Source organism: Opisthocomus hoazin, chromosome 2 (genome assembly GCF_030867145.1).
Source record: "Opisthocomus hoazin isolate bOpiHoa1 chromosome 2, bOpiHoa1.hap1, whole genome shotgun sequence".
NCBI lineage: Eukaryota > Metazoa > Chordata > Aves > Opisthocomiformes > Opisthocomidae > Opisthocomus > Opisthocomus hoazin.
In genome coordinates this window covers 52,794,118-52,815,129 of record NC_134415.1, presented here as the reverse complement: position 1 = coordinate 52,815,129, position 21,012 = coordinate 52,794,118, and the positions used below count along the sequence as shown (strand labels likewise).

General features: G+C 39.2%; 1 protein-coding gene and 1 long non-coding RNA gene across 2 annotated transcripts in view; one reads left to right on the top strand and one right to left on the bottom strand.

The window, feature by feature from the left end:
* Window positions 1-17,549, bottom strand: part of PSME4 (proteasome activator subunit 4) — a 70,649-nt gene extending 53,100 nt beyond the window's left edge. The window contains exons 1-6 of the mRNA XM_075413631.1: window positions 17,306-17,549; window positions 10,112-10,252; window positions 9,491-9,607; window positions 4,590-4,634; window positions 2,627-2,776; window positions 1,385-1,448 (exon numbers count right to left, since the gene is read on the bottom strand). Of these exons, the coding sequence (XP_075269746.1) occupies window positions 1,385-1,448; window positions 2,627-2,776; window positions 4,590-4,634; window positions 9,491-9,607; window positions 10,112-10,252; window positions 17,306-17,475 (687 nt within the window). The 5' untranslated portion in view covers window positions 17,476-17,549. The remainder of the gene's footprint in view (window positions 1-1,384; window positions 1,449-2,626; window positions 2,777-4,589; window positions 4,635-9,490; window positions 9,608-10,111; window positions 10,253-17,305) is intronic.
* Window positions 17,550-17,841: 292 nt separating this feature from the next.
* On the top strand, window positions 17,842-20,119 carry LOC142360536 (uncharacterized). The gene is made up of 3 exons (XR_012763140.1): window positions 17,842-18,065; window positions 19,864-19,942; window positions 20,045-20,119. It is a non-coding gene; the product is annotated as an uncharacterized LOC142360536 (long non-coding RNA).
* Window positions 20,120-21,012: the final 893 nt, after the last annotated feature.

The window sequence follows — 21,012 nt, the reverse complement described above, 5'->3', positions numbered from 1 at the left end:
GTCTGAATCCTGACAAAGCAAGCTGAGGAAAAGCTTGAAGTGTACAGAGGCTTAAATTGGACTGCATAGTCAGAACCCATATGTCTAATTATCTGCATCCAAGCTTGATGACATGAATATGACTGCCCTTATGAAGAGGACAAAACAGCAAAGGAAACAAGAAGAGAAAGCTTTGGGGGGAAAAAAAAATGTTCGTGCCTTCCAAGCAAACTGTCATAATATAGTGGAAGAGGGCAAAAAATATCATAGATAACTTATGAGTGTTAATGATTTTTTGTTAGACCATTTGACAGAAACAAACCAAATCATGATAATAAAGTGCAAGCTGTCATCTTTCTGTCAGAAAGTAGACAGAATCATGATTTTTTGGATAGCCATCAGAAAGATGTGGAAGTGTCTACAGACAATCTCAAATAAAGCTTTGGCAATCACCTCTGTTCAAATCTGGACAATTGCCAACTGCTGGAACAAAGACTGTCTTCCTTTATTTCTGATGAAACGTAACTCAAACCAGAAAGAAGCACACACAAGCCTTTTCACAAACAAAGTGCCAGAAATGGCATCTGCTACAAAGGTAGCATTCAACAGTGTTCTGAAAATCACCTTTCTCCAAAGACACTGAGAAGTCCTCCTTGTGTATATAGGCAGGAGATTAGTAAAAGAAGCCAGATGGTCAATGAGCTTATGTTCATACCGAGTATGGAAAAAATCTGGTAATACGCCAAGTTTCACTGCAGTAAAGTTAAGGCACAGGTCAGCTGACAACAATAGCACCTAAGCTGCTGATGGTGTTGTCGCAAGAATAAGATTTTATTTCCCAAGTTTGTATCTAGTCATATGAGACACACAAAAAAGGCACGCAGGTACATGGTAGACTATTTCCCTTGAAAGATATAGCCCAATGGTATTCTTGGCCAAGGGGAGTACAGGTTCTTTACTGTACCTAAAATAAAGATGACAACAACTCATTGCATTTAAGGCAAAGCATTACTACTCAGAATTGGGGATCATGAAAGATGTATTAAGATATAAAAGATGGGACTTTATGGAAATATAGTTTATAGAAATCACAATAGCTCTTTGCATCACTGTAAGCATTGTAAGCAGTCTGGAAAATGCCAGCATGCCCAAGGCTAGAAAGAAAAGCGGCCTGAGCTAGCCATTAAACAATGTTCATCAAGCATAAGTGCAGTCTCAGTTATTCAGCCAGTAATTGCCTGCTAACAATCATGAAATTACAGTCTCTGCTTTCTCATACCAGTTAAAGCAGAAGGAAGAAAAAAAAAATTCCATTATTTCACTGTTTGACTTCAATGCCTTGCAAGCATGTTGTAGGAATATTTAAATGGATTTCTTCTAGTGTAGGTGAAAAGTAAATACTTACCCCTTCCCATTGGGGAAGATTTTGAACTGACACCCAAAGGCCTATAAATTCATCAAACCAAAGCCTGCAAGAGTAGAGAATGAAAATAATTTTAATGTTGTGAAAGCAGCTCCCTGACTGGATATTTATCCCCCACTTTGCCAGGTGGTCACAGGAACTCACCCGCCCCTCAACTCATCAACAAGAACAGGGACCAACATGGACATGCTTGTATCATTTTGCTTCCCACAGCCTCCCCCTTATCCCTAAATCTGATACTCAGCTTCGGTCCTTGCTTCTTTTTACATCTCCTCCTCTTATTGTTTTCTGATCACCCCCTTTCACACAAGCGTTTCACCAGGAGTTTCCTTACCTGCTTCAGCTTCGCCATTTTATTACATATTGCCACCCCAACACATGTAAACCAGATGAAAATAAATCACACTTCATTTCCCTCTACCTTAAAATCTAAAATTTGTTCCTACTGACCAATGGTTACAAATGTCATTAGCACTTATTTTGAATTCACCTGAAGCCAAGGATGCAAATCCTCCACACCAGTCCCTTACCTTAAATTCACCGTTATAAACTATACCCACTCCCTTCCTTGAAGTTTTCACTAACCCTATAGCACAAATATACTTTTAATCTAACCAGCCTAAGTAATCTCTACATGCACTAAACATTGCTGGCTTATATTTTGAAGTTAATAGCTAGTTAATAGAAGTCAAAGATGATTCAAATACTGTCCTGTCCTACAAATGTTTCTCCTTTAATATTCAAACTCATTTCCTACAGCAGTCTTCCAACAATCTCACATTTATGCATCTTGACAGTGAAGACCTCTGTCTCACAATCCGACACCTGTAGTAACAGCTGTACTTTAACCTACCTGAAGGACTCATCAGAAGCTACATCAAATTAAAGAGAAGGCAGGACTAGAACACTATTCTATGGTTAATGATTTTTACCTGTGAGACTACTCCTTCAGAAGTGCATTTAATTCAATTTAGTTTGCTTTGTTCTATACCGCATGCTTTACTCCAGAGAAGGCAGAACTCACTAGGGAATAGGTACTAAGATTCCCCCAAGGTTACTTTTACAAAAGAAGAATGCTGACAGAATATCTGTCTTGAATACCTTCCAACAATGCTGTTAAAAGCCACCATTTGTTTTGCTGGTTGACTTCAAGTCACCCTGTAAAAGATAATCTCCTGCATATGCAACAGAATACTATACCAACAGACATTCAATTATACTTACTTGAAACCTTTCTGGTGAAGTTCCGGAGGCAGGGTAGTAGGTAGAAATAGTTCAAAGTAGGTAATAGCCTTTTGCATAGTAACATCAAAAGGACACATTAAAGGCCTCCATTCATCTAGCATCTCCGCAGTGGCATCTTCTGGAAAATATCTGAAAACAAGGAAACCGTCAAACATATACAAGCTTGGCTTCAAAGTTTGGGTCTTTTTTTTAAACATATTTAAATCTATCTGTTAATTTGTCATAAAATCTTAGTTTTACAGTAAGACCATGTACCCAGGGGTGATAGACAGGCAGTCCTCAACTCCACTTAACCTTCACAAAAGACAAAGAACATTACAGGAATTTCTTTTAAAAGAAACTAAATGTCCACGCAACGCAGTATTTAAAATACATACCAGATACAACTGTTTATACAACACAATCTTTGGAGTTGATAAGGTGCCAACTGGAAATAGCGTTACCAGCACCCCAACCAGAATTTTCAAGAGACAAACATTGTATTTCGATTTTAAAATGCTCTGCTTCAGTGACTTTTATATTCATAATGTAACCAGAGTGATAGAGTCTGCTAACCATAGCATAACCAGAGTGATAGAGTCTGCTAACCATAGCAATGAACAACAACAAAAAAAAAAAGGGGAGGGAGGGAAGGGATGGGACTGATGCCAATTAGTGTATTTTTTAATCTGTATTCTAGTCTCTAGGTAACCATTAACAGTAACAAAATAGTAGACAATGTGATTCTGTCAAAAGAAAATGATGAAACGTGTTTTCGTGTAGCAAACTGAGAAAACTAGCTAAGACTGCCAAGATTGCAAGCCGAAATAGGTAAAAGGTAATTCTGACAGGGGGAGATCGCGACCACCAACCCATTGACCACCTACCCAAGTAATACCACCTACTCAGAAGAGAACAATGGAAGAGGATGACAGAGTCTGCGCAATAACTGACATGTGAAGTGAGCACATATGTACCAATCACCAAAGAGAATAATAATGAATATATATGGATAAAATAAATATGTATATTTTTGATCTATATAACCACATGGGAAAAGTATGAAGTATGCATGTTTGGTGGAATTATCCCCCGTGCATCCAGCGCTGCAATAAAGAATGCCTGCCTTTTAACACTACATTGGTGTTACAAGGTTTTATTCCTGTCTTTTCAGTGACAGTAAGAGACCAGAAAAATCAACACCGAAAACTGAGGGTTTTTATTTAGCTACAAAACCACATATATGTGGGAAAAGTGTAAGGTTGCTTACTTATGCTCATAAGTATGCTTATGCTAACATTACATGTTTAGAACAGAATCTCCTATATGAACAAACGCTCAATGCAGTAACATCAGTACATGAAACAACTGCTCCCAAGAAAGCAGATGCTAACTACAAATAGCCATATGAATGGTAAATCAAAGAGAACGAGTCTCTTCTCTGCATCTTTACAGTATCTTAAGCTGCTAACAAAGTCAGTCAGTGCAGACAGCAAGACTGGTTCAGGCACACACATGCCCAGTGAACATAACAGCACAAAAGATCAAAAGCAAATGGTGGCCTCAGCCAGTGATATCCTAGTTTAACTAACTACAAATAGATATTCAAACAAGGCTGTTAAAAAGGAAAAAAAAACAAACCTACAACTTACACTTCGTTTAAATACTGTACCATGGAACACACCTGTCATTTTGTTTTCATTTTAAGCAATGTATGAGCCTGACGTCTTGATCATTCATAACACAGTAAAACAGAAAAGTCTCTACCCTCCATCCCAAGCTGCTTAGACAAGTTGGGACAACATCAGCCAAGAATGACTAGTAGGGTGGGTTTGGGGTTTTGTAGGTTATTTTTGTTTGGTTGGTTGGTTAGCTTGGTTTTTTTAAACACTTTTCTACCCCCTCTTAAAGTAATATTAAAGATACAGGCTTAAAGAAAACAAAACACAAAACAAAGACTTACGGTCTGCAGCTCTTCACAAGTGTTTTCAGAACACTCTCTACAGAACTGAAACAAGAAAGGAAACATTAGGGGGATAGTGCATTACCAAATTTCAATGACAGCACAAAATAAACAACCATTTGCTGATTTTTCCCTCAAGAGCTTAAGACAATGTTGATGCAATTAGACGTCTTCTGTGAACATGCAGTAGCTAATCCCTTCTACACTGACCTAATAACTAAAATTGCTCTACCAGACTCCTGGTTCTACTGTTCATATACCACTCTAGTGTTTACTGCATTTAAGTGAAGAAGTATTATCATTTCTTATAAGTAATATCCTGCATTTTATCCATGAATAACCAGCAGAACAAGGTAACTTCTCAGGGGAATTTGAAAACACCAACATAAAAAAAATTTATTTATGGACTTCACAAATACTCGTAAGATAAATAAAGGCAATAGACTTCAGAAAGTTGTTATTATTGGACTCCCAATACCATATCTGTCCTTTTCAGTCTGGTTTTGATTTTTGACCAGTGGTTCTAAGAAAAAGAAGTGAACTATTTGCAAATCTATGGTTATTTCACTAGCTTCCCTCATAATTCACCGCTGATTTAAAAAGCGCTTTCATCCACAGCAAGAAAATTTACTTGAGAAATCATTTTAAAATGAATTGTCACAAGATGCCATCACACCACTTAAAAAAGACCAAACCTCAGAATGAACTCAAGAGAACAAAAGGGAGGGTGAGGGAGAGAGAGATGGATCAATGGAACCATAAAGGTAGTAAACTCATGTTCCTCAAAGCTTCTCTTTATTAGAGGATGAGCTCAAAATAAATCGCACTTTTACCAAAAAACATTCCCCGAATGAGAAAAAAAGTTCTGGTGGGAGAACTTCCTACATCTTTTAGAGGTACTTTCTGCACTCAATAGAAAAATTGCATCCTTCAGTTCATCATCAAAAACTAACATACAGAAATGCTATTTTGATCAGAAAAAGATGATGCAAATGTATCATCTTTAGAGTTATACCAAAGATCAGTTTAGGTCAACTAATTTTGAGACACACAAATACTCAGCATGCACACACTCTCTCTCTAGTCCTACACAAAAATACCTGATCCCATACAAGCCAGGAGGAATGTAAAATGGATAAACCACTATTTCACTTCAACAACTCAACATTCAATGCAAGCCAGCAAAAGCCCACCCAGCCCTCACATCACAACATCAGTTCAAGCAGCACTCTGGAAGATGTAAAATTCTGTACATTTTATGCAACAATGAAAAAGTAAACCCATGACCTCTCCCAGAATGAAAATTTTGAGCTGAGTGACAGCTTCCAAAATTTGAAGAGGAATGGCCAACCATTCATTAAACAAAAATAAGATCCAACTCTGCAAGAAGCTCATAAAGATTCTGGGTTAAAGTGAATACTGCTCTTTGAAGAGTTCAGAAATAGGTAACAGTTGTTCCAAGAATAGATAAATACAGCACAAACCAGCAACATTACTTAAGAGCATTAAAGATTAACATGAAAAATATTTGTGTGAAGTAAACTATTACTAAGGAGAACCTGAAGGACAGAGGAATTTTAAGAAACACTAATGCCAGAGATCAAGAACTCTTTCGAATTCGCGACTTTTCAGTCAGATCTCAGCATCTGTTAGTGGAAGAGAGCAAAGGAAAAAGATTGGAAGGGATGTCCCCTCCTGTCTTCTGATCACAAATTTAGAATGGAAGCTAGAAAGAAATAAACACCAGCAGACAATTTTGTACACAGGGAAACTTCCATCTAAGACACGGAAGACGACATCTTGTAAGATTCCCGGTTGATAAGTACTAGTTAGAAAAAAGACAGGACAACACACCTGGGGAGAACAAGAAACTGCTGGTTACCGTTTTCATTATCACTTTGAACAAACTCTCCCCAACTTTTTACCAGTGCCTTCTGTTCCACTTTTGGTTAGACTTTCTGCACACCTACTACTGCCAAATTGCTCAGAAATATCTACAGTTACTGCACTCGCAAATTTCTGTATGCTACTCTACCACTAAACCTAGCCATGGATTAACAGAGCACAACAGTAAACAACTATACACATAAATCACACTGGATTGGATCAGCCGACTATACTTTGTACTCTTATCCTTGCTCGGGTATTTAATGCTGACCATTTGAGTAAGGTATTAAAACCTTTGCAACTGAGAGACAATGAAGCTTACCCTTCTTACACTGGAAGGTATCTCCTATCAATTACTGAAACAACAGCTTATTTAATGATATAAAGGACAATTTATCATTCCATTCAGTTTTCTTTGCTTTTAGTTCCTCCTTATTACTTGAAGTACTATTAGCTTGTTATTATCATGTCTTGCCACATGGATATATTAAAAAACATCCAACAATACTATTAACCCCTACCACGAGTCATCATTTTGGCACTACACGATTGTTTTCTTCCTTTAGGAAGGACTTGACCATATCAATTTGAAAACCTGTTTTTTTTTTTACCCTGCACTTTCAGAGAGAAACACATTTCTGTTGAAACAATTAATATATAAACTGACACTGCTGATTCTTAGACTATTAAAAAGCAGTAAAAGCACAATTTTCAGTTTTTCAGGACAGATTCAGACTTTTAAGTGAAATTCTAGTGCTGCAATGGACAATCCATTAGAAGACGTTAAATTAAGAGAATGAAAAGAGCAACCAGCTATAGTTTCACAAATTTAGTGAACTTCTAACTGGAGAGTCAAAGATCAATCTCTCATTAGATTAGTACAACTAAAAATTTCTTCCTAAAAAACCCCAAACAAAGCAAAGAACACTGCGATTCCACCTCCACTTATACCAGTTTTTTGAATTTATATATACACCAAAACTCCTGATACAGTTTTCACTACAAAATTTCATAGTAAACTCTTCCAGTACAGAAACTTTGTTTCACACTTCACAGCTACAAGGTTGTTGCTGGGTGTATTTTCCAGAACCTATTACCTCACTGCTAAAGCACTTTCCATGATTTCATCGTTTTTAATAGTAAGGTACACTTAGTAACATGCACTCCTACACCAATATCGATTTTGTCCATATTCAGACACAGCAATTATTCAAATGTAAAATTTACCTTGTATTTAGCCCTTAAAACATCTATGCTGGTTAAATTAGTTAGCATATAGCCACTTTATCAGCCACTTCACACACGCTATCTTGTTCCCCAATTAGAAAGGTTTACATACAGTGCGACATTCTCATAAACAGTGGTGTAATGTTAACATTGGTTGTCCAATACAATTATTTACGCAGAAAATTACACCTGTGTGACAAGTGTTACAATCTAACAGGACATGCAGAAGATTACACATCGGCCAGAGCTGAACAAAACAAAAAGTCATTCTTACCACCTATGTAATACATTAAGCACAAATGTTTTAGGTGAAGACAAGCCTGGTCGATATGAACTGAATGTAAAAAAAAAAAAACAATTAAAACAGTAGTTAAATTAACAGCTATAAACTGAATCAACTCAGCTTCTAAAAATATCTCGACTTTCACCAAAAAGATACCCCTCAAAATTGATGTTAGAAGAAAAAACACCGTATGAGAACAAATCGCACTGCATATTAAGATGGAGTGTCTGGTATCTAATACAGTTCATAAAAGCTAAAAGTTTCAGACACACCATCACAACCGATATCCCTCCTCCCACCTTAACCTTCTTTTCCCTCTTGGAAAAGTCCCCTCTCCACTATGCTAGTTTCTCACACAGTAAATGAGAAGTGATTAGTCAACATCCCCACAGAGCAAAGTGTGCAGTTTCCGCAGGTGCTAGCATATGCGTAAAACAAACCAACTAAAAAAGGCCCTGCTCTTTTGGATATGCACTGGCAAGTAACGCCTACAATCAGCAAAATAATGCCATTTAGCAAAATAGTACTATTAGCAAAATTATTTTTCCTGCTATGTAGCCATGAGAGAAATTCAGCACGAAATGCTCCGTAACAAGTTACAAGGCTACCTATACTTTCTGTTCATGTCACTTATCAGCAATACGATCTTCAACTCAGTAGAAGAAAGCAGTGGTAGTACTTCAGCATCCCCAGACAGAAAACTTTTTTAAAGCCGATTAAGAATTATCACCTGCATATCTTTACATGACATTTCAATTTAAAAAAAGACATGAGTTATCTATGCAATATATTTTGTAAGCTGTAATTTATAGAGCAGGACCTTCTCTAACTAGAATTACTAGAAAAACTGTAATTTTGGAAATTTGACAGATGGGAGGGATCGGCAGCGTAAAGAAAGCAAAGAAAAGTTTTCATTTTTAAAATCAGTAGAACCTTTCAGAAATTCTTCACTGGGAAAAAAATTATTTGCCTATGTCATCTCTCTGAAAATATCTATACACACATATATTTATTTCCTACAGAAGGCACATCACTTTTCTTCATACGCACACTGATCTACCCCTAGATTACAAATATTGGGAATGCTTACAGTACATATACTTTTTGAACAGTATCATTTTTATTCTCCCAAACCCTTACTGTGTTATATAACCGAACAGCAGACATTTAACTTGAACATCATTAAAAATTCAACATTAAATCTGTTAAACTGTGGGTTATCATCCTAAAACAAGCCGGTAAGACCCCCATTCCAACACATTTTAGAAATGAACTCAATAACATTCATAAAGACAGGAACATCATAACATAAACACAATTCATTCACAGAAGGATATACCTGATCTTGTACAATCTTGAATGCAATTACCAAAAAATACTTCATGAAAATATAAGCAAAATATTTACTGTGTATCAAACTCCAGACATTAAAAGCAAATCTCAAAGTACTTTCAAGCATTAGAGGTACTTAGAGCCTACCAAATGTTTTAAAACGCAAACCTACTTGGGAAACCAATTTAATCCAAGATGTTCTGTTTTGGAGTATAATATCCTTTCCAACATTTCATAAAGTGGTTTCCATGGTAACTCTAAGTCATCCCTGGAAAGCAGTTCTTTTTTCCTAATAGAAAAAAAAAAACAATGAGCACTTTAGGATTAAACATTTACATTGACACAGTGCACATCGGAATACCCCAGATCACTGCTCTGAATTTTGTTTATCTTCAGCATTTGGCACAAGCTGCAGGAAGGTCAGGCAAGAAAAAAGCTAGCCAGTTGCAGCATTTCTGCACAAACAGTACGAAGTTGTGAGACAGTCTTCATCTTCTCCCTATCTGAGATTGAACCTTAACACTTGGCTCTCTGAGATGTTTTCCTTTCCTAATAGGAGAAAAACCCCTGACTTACTTTCACCTTCAATACCAACCCTAAAGCTCTCACGGGGCAAGCTGTCAGCATAATGAGAACTCTTTTGAACCAACATCATCTGTACAGCGGAGATTAAGTGAAGTAATCCATAACACAATTTACTACTACATTAAAGTACATAACAACATCATGCAAGTGAAGTGATCAACTACTTAAGAGACAAAAGTTTCAGTAGCCAGCAGAAATCTGTACTTACTTTAAGAGGTTTATCAACAGGCGTGCAAATCCTTGCACCATGCTGATCTCCAGCTTCGGAATTGTTACCAACTCATACAACAATTTGATAAAAAGCACATGATCTTCTCTGCTAAATTTTCTCCCATATAATCGTATGTATCTACAAACAAAACACAAGATGAGTCAGCAATATTTTTAAACATTTCCATTTTCTTTAAGACCTGAGCCAGACTTATTCTGACTTGCTGTTTAATGAAACAAAACTAAAATCTGGTTCACAAGTCCAACAAATAAAAACCTGAATATATACAGGATATAAACGAAGATTGACAACAGAAACTAACTACAAAAAGAAAAAGAATGACCAAATAAAGTTCAGTCTTCTAAGATTCTACAAACTGCATAACTTCACGCTCAAACCAGATACTACAAAACCGAAGATCATATTCTTTTGCCTCAGCTCAAAATGTACTGGCCATTAAATTTAGTATTTCCATATCCCCAAGTATTTGACTCTCCTTAAAAACACAAAAAAATGCAACTGTCATAAGCAGCCTCCTTATACCCTAGCCTTTTCAGCTGGGGCTCTTTAAGTAGGATACAGGACATAACCCAGAAGCTAATTAAAAAAAAAAAAAAAAATCCCCAAACAACTTTGAAGTAAAGTCCAAATCTGACAGCTTCCAGTAAGGCTGAACAACTGATTTAGCCACTGAGCTTTGCTGTTGGTATGTCCCACTGCTATCCCTTATTATTTACTATTTTAAGCAAGCATAGAGCCATTAAGACTACCTCTGAAATAAGTGCTTGCTATTTTCAAGTTTAGATTGAATAAATGAGTACTTTTAAAGTCTCAAAAGATAATCTCCACCAGCAAAACCTACATAACGTTCTGGTGCAGCATTTTACGTGTCACACAACTATAAGTTACTGGTCACCCAAGAAGCACACTTTCTTTTTTATCATTGCTCCAACAATTCTTAAAGATTCACAAGAAACCTCACTAATATGCTGTCTCCAAGTAGCTGTTAGACAAAGCATGCAAGGTATGAACCCCTATAAAACAATTTTTTTTCTGTAAACTTTTACTCCTCACAGAATTGACAGTGGGAGAACTGACCATTTGAGAACAAATTCCGATCCTTTAATAAAACAAACATACATGAAGCACACTTCACACAGTGACACAAGAGCACACAGGAATTGGACTCAATTGCTTGAGCGCTTTTTTTCCTACTTTCCCACATCCCCGTTCCTCAATTTAAAACAAAATTGTCTCAGAACTTTCAGGATCACCCACAGCTAGTAATCTTACCAAAGCAGTTAGTTTCCTTAAATACACACATACCAAGACCCTTTACTCTTTCCTCTAAAGATTTTTTTCCAACCTTCTTCCTCCCGTTTCCCTTGAAGACACAGTGGAACAGTTATAGGACAACCAAACCAAGAACCACCAGTTTTCAAGAAAGAAAGAAAAAAACAACCAATTCTACAGCACTTCTTTCCACTTCCCTTTTCCTTTTCCCATTGACTTCAAGGGGGGATTTTTACATTTCATGGGCAGTATTTTCACTAATGCTCATTTCAACATGTTCTACTTACTTCAAACACAGACGGAAATGAACAAATTACAGGATAACCCACTCGACCACAGGAACCTAAATTATCTGGATTGTCCAGTAACACTATCTACCTACAGAATTACACCATCAACAGCTGAACACCTACACTTTTCACATGCATAAAACGGACATGCAAAAAGAATGCTTAGGAAAAAAAGAAAAGGTGACTTGATTTTGTGAGAGCTAACAGAACTATATAACCTACTTGCAACATCTTACCTTCTAAAAGCATACATTGCTCTACACTGTACGGGAAGAACCCAATGTGAAAGCCTGGAAGCTTTTTCAAGATAAATGGGGTAACAATTAGGACAACACAAAAATTTCATAAGCAGACTTAAGAGCTATTCCCATACTCTCAAAGAAAAAGCACATCCCTTGAAAACGTCTGCTAGACTTAGCAGGCAAATCAGAGGCATTTCACATGTCCATGAGACAGATTAGCAGCCACACAGTCCTACCCTCCTACTTCAGTCATTTCCCTCAGTCTTCACTTACTATTTAGTAAAAGGATAAGACAGTGTTTGATGCAATGACCAAACTTTACAGGAGTTTGCGTACAAGGGTGTTTGTGCTTTTCACAACAGTACACATCTGGAAAGGAAAACAGCAACACCAAAGGCTCATTTCATTGTGGAACAGACAGTTCTGAAACAAAGTTTAACCTTTAATAACTTCCACTTCACTATCCTTCAGTCATACGCACTCGCATGTACTTGTCCACTCTCATAATACTAGGCATAAAGTAACATAGAATACTGGTTTCATTTCTTCATGTATGATTAAAAAAAAGAAACTGTGGAAGCCTGAAAAGTAAGTTTTAACTACAAAGAAACAGTACACAAGAGATCCAATTAATCTGTCAACATTGCTATATATTGTCTGGTTACCTTTCTTGACATTTGCTAACAGCAGTTCTATTACACAAAATGCTGTTTAATTAGGAAACAGAAGAAGGAGTAAAGTACACAGAAATGTACCGAACACAAAGATGTCACTATGCCCAGGAAGCAGAACTAGATGCCAAATAGGTCCCATCTTTACATTTTTTTTACATAAGGGGGGAGGCAGATTTTAAAACCATCAATTATTTGCCATAATCCAGCTGTGCATCAAGACAGCGACAGAAAATAATTACTTATAGAAAGGAGATAACCACCTTTCCTCAAGATTAAATGAGCACAATGTAACAGAAGGGTACTGCAATGTTTCCAGAATATCCCCTCACAAAGGATGAAATATTGCCATTACTAAATGAAAGAGTATATGCAGAACTTCATGAATCCTGAAGGATGCCTAGGGGCTAATCACACAGATGCTTGTTCACCATATAAGTGGTGTTATTTCAGGATTAAAAAAAAAAATACTACTTGGGTTATTGGGGAAAAAATAATTCCAGAACTAAATTGCTCCAAAACAACAACAAAGACTTCTATGAAGGCAGTTAATACTACATTGCAACGATTCTTCAAATCTCAATTCCACTTCTCTTTTGATTCCTTCTTTAAGAAAACCATCAAAGTTTCATGAGCTCTCAAACTCTACCAGTCAGCTCCAAAAAGGATAAATAAATTGTTCTTCATTGTACAGGCCCACTGGGTTCCGATTTGGAGTTCAGCTACATGGAGAGAAAAAAAAAAAAAAAAACAACCACAACAAAACCCACCCGCCCACCCTGCCTAAAAAACGTGATCAGGAAGTGAAAACTCTGTCTGCAGCTCCATCCATTCTGTACAGAGTACAGGGTGTCTCTGGAGATGTGAAGAAAAGAAAAAAAAAAAAGAAATTCAGAACCAAGAAGCCAATTCTCTATTCTAAAAGTATTAGGTATCCAATCTCTCACTCCACAATTACAATAGACCTATTTTTAGCAGATGTACTGTTGTATCAAGTGGACATCCTAAATTGCCCTAGAAAGTTGGCTGCTCTGCCACAGTGAAAAAATTGCCTTCACTTATGAAGCCGAACAGAGCACACTCCTAAATTCCTAGCTATCTATTTTCATGTTCTAACACACAGGACAGGATTGTGATTGGTCTAAAAACTCAGTTTTTGACAAATTATATGAAAAACAATGAATCACCCTCAACAAGACTATTGACTTAGACTAACCACATGTACATGTATACAATATACATACAAATCCCTGCATCCAAAAGAAAGCTTGTATTTTTCTTGATAGAGAGGGAAACAGATGTAAAGCAAGATTTACACGGAATAGCGATTAAAATAATTCAGCAAAGTCCCACTGAGATGTTTTTATCCTCAATGTAACTTTGTCTCCTGCCATTCCAATTCAAAGCATTTGAGACGCATTTTTTCCACACCTTACAGCAAGACAGTTAAATGTCATTTTGTAATAAGCCTATACCTGACAGGCATTTAAAGTAAGCACCAGGAACAAAGCTCCAAAAACTCTACCTTTGCCTACTGAAATAGAAAGCACAAGGCAGACATTTGTGTGTTTTCCAGAATGCAGAGTCAACTACATGTACAGTAACTATTAAATGTTCATACTATACTAATATGCTCATTTACAGGCTATGTTCCAAAAAAAAAAGTTAAAAAAAAAAAATGCCCAACGTTTCTACGTAAAAAATGAAAAAAGGAAAAATTGAAACAGCAGCCTACTTTTGACCGACAGACAATAAAAGCCTATTTAAGCAAATGATTTTGATGCAACCTGCTTTTTCCCTACACACTGTAGCAAGTTATAAAACTGAGATTCAGTCTGCTGCTTTCAGTACTGGATTAGTGTTTTATAAGATACAGCTTTTACTAGCCAAAGTTGGGGGAAACTTGGGGCAATAATTACAGATTTAAATGCAAATCTTTAAGGCAAGCAGTTTAACTTGCATAAGAAGTCCCACCAAGTCGTAAGTTACTTATATCACTGCACTATTCCTGTCTTCACAGGAAAGTTCTCCCGTCACACTTCACGTATGCATCCCAACCAAAGATCCAGTCTGATCACGGAAAATTATCCATAAAAGAGTTATGCAAATCAGCTTATGGACATTGTGTCCGATAAACTCCAATTTCGCTCTTTTTTCCTCCTACTCAGTTGGTGACATCAGACAGCTGAAACAGCTGCTCTTAAGATAACTATGTGCAAGTCATGTTTTCAGCTGTTGCGAGTAGAAGAAATACAAGATCTCAGGTTCAGCTGTCATCATGAAATGGTAACTGATACTCAAATTTTTAATTGAAAAAAAGATTTGAGTTTCACTTTCATTCTTCATACTCTACAAGGTTTATTGAGGTTGTATAAAGTTGTGAGAACCTGAGGAGGTGTAACTATACAAGTACATAACCTCGATGCAATTTTTTTTCTTTACTCGTTTATATGTACATACATATTACAATGTCTGTGTTAATATCTGTATCTGTACAAGAAACAGATTAAAGACGTGTCAGGCATGGTTCTGCATAATAAATTATTTCACAGAATATTGTGAGAATACTGGCTTCTATAATTCAGACATCTGCAACTAAGCTAAGCAGAGACTGCACCGTTAGCAAGATATAGGGCATTTTTTTCATCCAACAAATGTGCTGTTTATTATAGCTGCCCAGCAGGGAAAAAGGTAGTAAGCCGATTCGGAGCTGAATTACCCACTATCAACAGACAGCAAAGCTTTGATTTTATTGTCATTATCTTATAATTTGACTTACGTGCAACATCAGAACACCATATGGTTTGGAAGTGTTTCATCTAGGCCTAAACTTCTACTAATGTATTTCATCCCACGGAAGTACTTTGACAAGTTAAACTTAGCAGCAAAACATCTCCCATATTAAGCACACCATCTTATTTTTAAACCAAGCCCAGTGTTTCCTTCCCTGCCTACCTTCAAATATATTCAGAGTCTTACTGCATATAATATGCCACAAAGAAATCCTGGGACTAACAGGCATCAGACAAGTTACAAACACACACAATAAATTTAAACTTCAAAGAGTAGGTGGAAAACCACAAATTATAGCCTCCTGACCTTTCTGTGACTCATAAACTAGCGTAGCAGCAGTTCTCAATAGGCTAAATTCACTGCCCTGAAGCCTAAACTAGTAACAGTAATTGTAATTTACAGAGTGAGTAATAGTGTGATTGTAATACAACCCTGCACATTTTCAAAGGACTCATGTGCCACATTTAGCCTATTTAGCTAAAGCGGATCTTTCTCCTAGTGAGAACTGCTACAGTTTATCTCAAGTTGATTTGTATCTGAAGTTCTACCACAGGTACAAAGGCAACAGGTACCACTGAAACCAGTATGAGCTAGCAGATGGCTGGGGGGAGGAAAGGGAAACAGTATTGAACTGGTTCCAAACAGGTTCAAACTGTCACATAATGCAAACACATGAGTCATTTTGCAACCATCAATGTAACTCTATCTAAGAATGCCTCTTGGCAAATATAAAGACACTTACATTTCAACAGATACGTATCAAACGAATCTGACTGCCAAATATATATTAATTCCCAATTAACACAAAAAACAGATCACTTGTGTAAGGAGAAAAATTGTAAGTGAAGATCTCGAAATTGTACAAAACGCACCTATTTTGTCATTTCTAGCACATAGGAAACACCATTTACGAAGGAAGCAAATAAGCATGATAAACATGCACAGAAATAGAGTTTACTGACTGGAGCTACAGAAGTCATTGTCATACGATGCCATTTTCAGCGTCAGAGCGTCCAAAATAGCGGCTGCTCAGAAAAAAGGGATAAGCACACTTTGTAAAATTCACTAAGAGAAACCTATGTTCTACTCGGTGCTATCTATGAAACCACTGCGTCTTTATCTGTACTAGAAACACCTCGCCAGCACGCAGGGCAGAGCCAACATCAGCATAAATTACACCATGCCACAGTACCGGCAAGATATCAAGGGCCCCAACGATGTTTACACAGCAGTAAGCCGGAATTTAACCCTGCTAACACCAAACTACCGAACAGCCTGTCTTGAGAAAGGCTTCACGTTCCTACAGCAGAAGTCACACGCAGGTGGTACCTTGCACAACTTAAAAAGGCAAGAGGTGAAACAGGTGGTCAAGTACGCACCGGGAAAAACCCCAACCACCAAGCCAACCCACAGAAGCTTGCTTCGCGGGATTCGGGAAGTTTCAGAGACGGCAGGCGGCCTCTCGGAAACGAAGCCACCTTTGTCCCCGTTTCCTACGCCGAAGCGCTCGCGCGCCTTGCGTAAGGCACGGGCTGACGCGCGGCTGCCGGCGGGGCGGCGCCGGCCCCTCTGGCGCCCGGGCAGCGCCGCCCGATCCCCAGCCGAGCGGCCGGGCAGGCGCAGGGCAGCCGGCTCCCGCTCGCCTCTGACTAAGCGCCGCACGGAGGAACCGTTATGAAGGAAGCCCGCCTTCCGCCGCGCTCCCCAACAGCCCCACCGGCCGCGGGGCGGCCCCGTCGGCGAGGGACGAGCCCGGCACCCCGGCTTGGCAGCCTCTCAGCCCGCAGGCCTCGGCTCCGAGGCGCCGCAGCCCCGGGGAGACACCGCCGCCCCGTCCCGCCCCGCCGGGAACGGAGCCCCAGCAGCCCCGGGGAACGGGCAAGGACCGTTGCGGGCACTCACGTCGAGAGCTTCCTGGTCCAGAAGAGTCCCCCGGGCCACAGCTCCTGGAGCTGCACGGCCCGGGCCAGGTTGTCTTTGATCTGCGCCAGGAAGCTGGCGGCCTCGGCCTCCAGGCGCTCCCCGTAGGGCAGCAGCTTGTTGTAGACGATCTCCTTCTGCGGCGGCGCCATGGCCGGCGCTGCGCTGCCGCTCGCCCAGCAGCGCGCCGTAACGACACACCGAGGAACGGCCGGGGAGCGAGCCGGCGAGCGACCGCCCCGCCGCGCCCACTTCCGGCGCGGCGGCGGAAGGCGGGGGCCAAGGGTAGCGCGCAGGGGCGGCTCCCGCCCCGTGCCCCGCTGTGGCGGGTACCGCCCCCCCCTTCACCCGCCAGCCGCCGCGGTTGGCCAGAGGCGGGGCGTGCTCCCCCGGGGAAACCCCGCGGGGCCGGGCTGAGGCGGCGCGGGCGCGGGGGCTCGCTGCCTCCCTGTGCCCCCTCGTCGCGCGGCCGGGGCAGGCACGGGGAGCTGGGGGGAAACGGGGGGCGCGGCCAGGAGGGAAGGCCGTGACTCCTGCTCGAGTTCAGAGTTCACTTTCGGTGGCTTTGCGGTTTGCTAAAAAGCCCTTTTTCGTAAAGCTGCCGCCGTCCAAACGCGTAATTTGGAATAAAAACATTCGCCTTCTAGCTGTTCTGAAGAGCAGAACTTTAGAAAGGAATCGGACGTTGGTCTTCACCCAAAAAAAGTGCTGCAGTGCGAAGTGGGGACGGAGCGTGATGGAGGTAATTAGTGACGGAGTTTGACAGCAGATTGTGTGGCTGTCTAAGCGGCTTATTTGAAATAATAAGGCCAGTCAGTACAGCGGAGCTCAGTGGTGCCTGGCCCTGCCGACGGCCCGTGGGTGTAGCGTAAAGCTTGTGATGGAGATGCGGTAGCAGCGCCAGTAGTAACTGATAGCTGCTATCTCCAGCTGTCACCTAAATCTGATTGTTAATTGAATTTCCCCTCAAGAATTACATCGTGGCCATAAAACAGCTGCAAGCTGATTAGATTTAAAGCTACTGACAAGGGCAAATCCTGTTTTATGATCTTTATGCTCAAACTAGCTCTGCTTAAAATTAAAAAAAAAAAAAATACGGCTAAGTGCTGAAATGCATCACAAAGAGCAGAAATGCCACAGAAAACCCAAGTATGGTACGCAAAGGCCATAATGCTCAGATATTCTCATGGCATTTTCCTGAAGAAGGCATTTATACCATCTTGTTACATGCCTTTTGTATCAGGTTTTACTGTTATTTCCAGTCCACTACAGCAGGAAATGATCCTGTGTGTTAATATTCAGCCACATGAGCAGAGTCACACTACTTTGATGTACAGTCACCAAAAACATCATCAGCACAAGCGCCATCGGTTTCTTCTGACAAAGTGTTCTAACAAATCAGCATTATTTAAATAAGGTTTTCTAAGGTGCCCAAAGGAGGCTCGATGCTACTTCATCGCTCTCCCATCAAATACTTTTCTTGTAATCTCTTGGGAAAGTGAAAGTCTACAATCGCTTCAAGTGCACCAAATAACTCATTTTCCAAAATTTTCAGTGAAAGTAATTGTTCTGGGTTATGGGATGAGAGCAAGATAAAATACTTTGCTAATTTCCCTTGATTTAAGTGCTACAAAAGGTCAAGCCTTTTCAAACAAGTATTGAAGAAACATAGTTCTAGTTTTTCTCACCTTCCTAGACCTATCCTTTTAATAAAGGAAGCACGATGATTTTGTTTTGTGTTCAGCACTTTTGAAATGCCTTTCCATTCCTAGAAGATTTTGTATCACACAATATTCTGGATTATGTATATCAACATTTACATTATTACAAAAACAGTTGGACTTCGCTATAATTTTTGTTGTGATTTGGAGGGTATTTGTTGACATCTTTCACAGTGGCTTTACAACTATCACCTCACGTCTACGTTGTGCAGAACAACTTATACATGAATTTCTCTCTTTCTGGCCTGAATTAAAAATTAAACTTGATTACGGTCAAATTTCTGTGGGAATAAAATACCTCTTGTTTTAGTGTTTTGTTGGTGAAAACAGGAATAAGCAAAAGGTGTAGCTAAACACTATGAAATGAATAATTTTATTATCATTTCAGATAAGGATAAACTGGATAACTGGCCCAGAAGCTGCAATAAAAAAATGCCCATGTTTAAGGATAAAGTGAAAATATATGTGCCTTGAAACTGAAAAGTCTAAAATTACTTATTTTCTATCATTTATGGGCAATTTTTTTGCTACTTAATTGCAATATTGGTTTGTCCAAACAGCTGTTTCCAGCGTGGAAAAGTGTTTGTTAAATTTGAAGCACACAGAGTTTGTTTGGACTTGGAGGAAAAAAATATCAAAATTATAGTCCAATTTTCTGAAATTGAAGTTGGCAGATACATAAGGAACTGCAAAGCTGCATTCTGTTGGTTCATAGCTATATTACAATGAAAAAATACCCCTGCGGTTTCTGCCCTTTCTAACATGAGTTAAAACTGAAGCTTGATTTCTCACACATTTCTAATTATTTTGCAATGTGAGTAAACACCTCTGACTTCAGGGAGCCTGTTATATCTGAACCAGCAAGCCTCCTCATCTGTGACCACTGTACCTCAGACAGGTGAGTGCCTTCCACCAGAATGAAACACTTACCTTTTCGGGGAAGTATGTGCAAAGTATGCCATCAGCACCTCAGATAGTAACTTGACCTCCTCGTTCTCAGAAATATGATTCCTGTTTTCAGAATCTGAAACAAAGAAAAAGGAGATTCTGAGTCCATTCACAATTACGATGGTAAGCGTACCTATAATATTTGCATTTTCAAAGTATTTTCTGTATATTGATTAATTTACTAATTACATCTACTAATTAGTAAAAAACTAATCATTTCCCCCTAGTGTGCTGGCATTCTGCTATTTCAAAGAAAAAAAAAAATACATTTTGCCAAATGAGTCAAAAATAACTTTGTTCTTCAAGCTTGCAATATGTTTTGGCTGCAGTGTGTAAAAGCACATTTGGTTCCCGAGTCATATGATTCATAACAAGGAACCCGTCTGTGCTACTTGCATCAACAGCTTTCTCCTCTCTTATTAAGTAGGAGGAATATGAACTGAGAGCAACCCAAATATGGTTGCCACCTGTTTTTTTTGGCATTAAATCTTGAGAATTGATGAATCCAAGTGCTGTAGCTGTGAAAAAAAATACGATCTTTCCATTCATGAGAAATTTTGACTGTTAGCAGTGGCTTAAGTCACATTTCGCATTGTTCACACATTCCCTTGTTGGACAGCTCGCTGCCTTAGGTCAGCTAATACCATCACCATCCTCGGTATTTAGGAAACTTGTCACTCAACCTTAACTGTGGTTTCTACTATCTCAGCTCTCAAGAAACCATTTTTCCTATATAGACATTTTGCTTAGTGACCCATCTGTCCTTTCTGATGTAAGTTAAAAGTCGAGTTTTTTGAGTGACAGACTACTATATATTTTACAATTTGGAAAAGAACACCCGATCCAACAGGAGCTTCATATTACCTGTATCATAGCTGTCCTGGTCTGCGACCCTCCCTGTGTCTCAGAGCCCCAGTACAAAAATAAAGAGGAATAGCTTGCTTTTTGATGTTGTCAGTGATGAGGATCCTCAGACTTTCTGTCATCCCTGTGTTTCTAAATTGGTCAGCCATCCAAAGC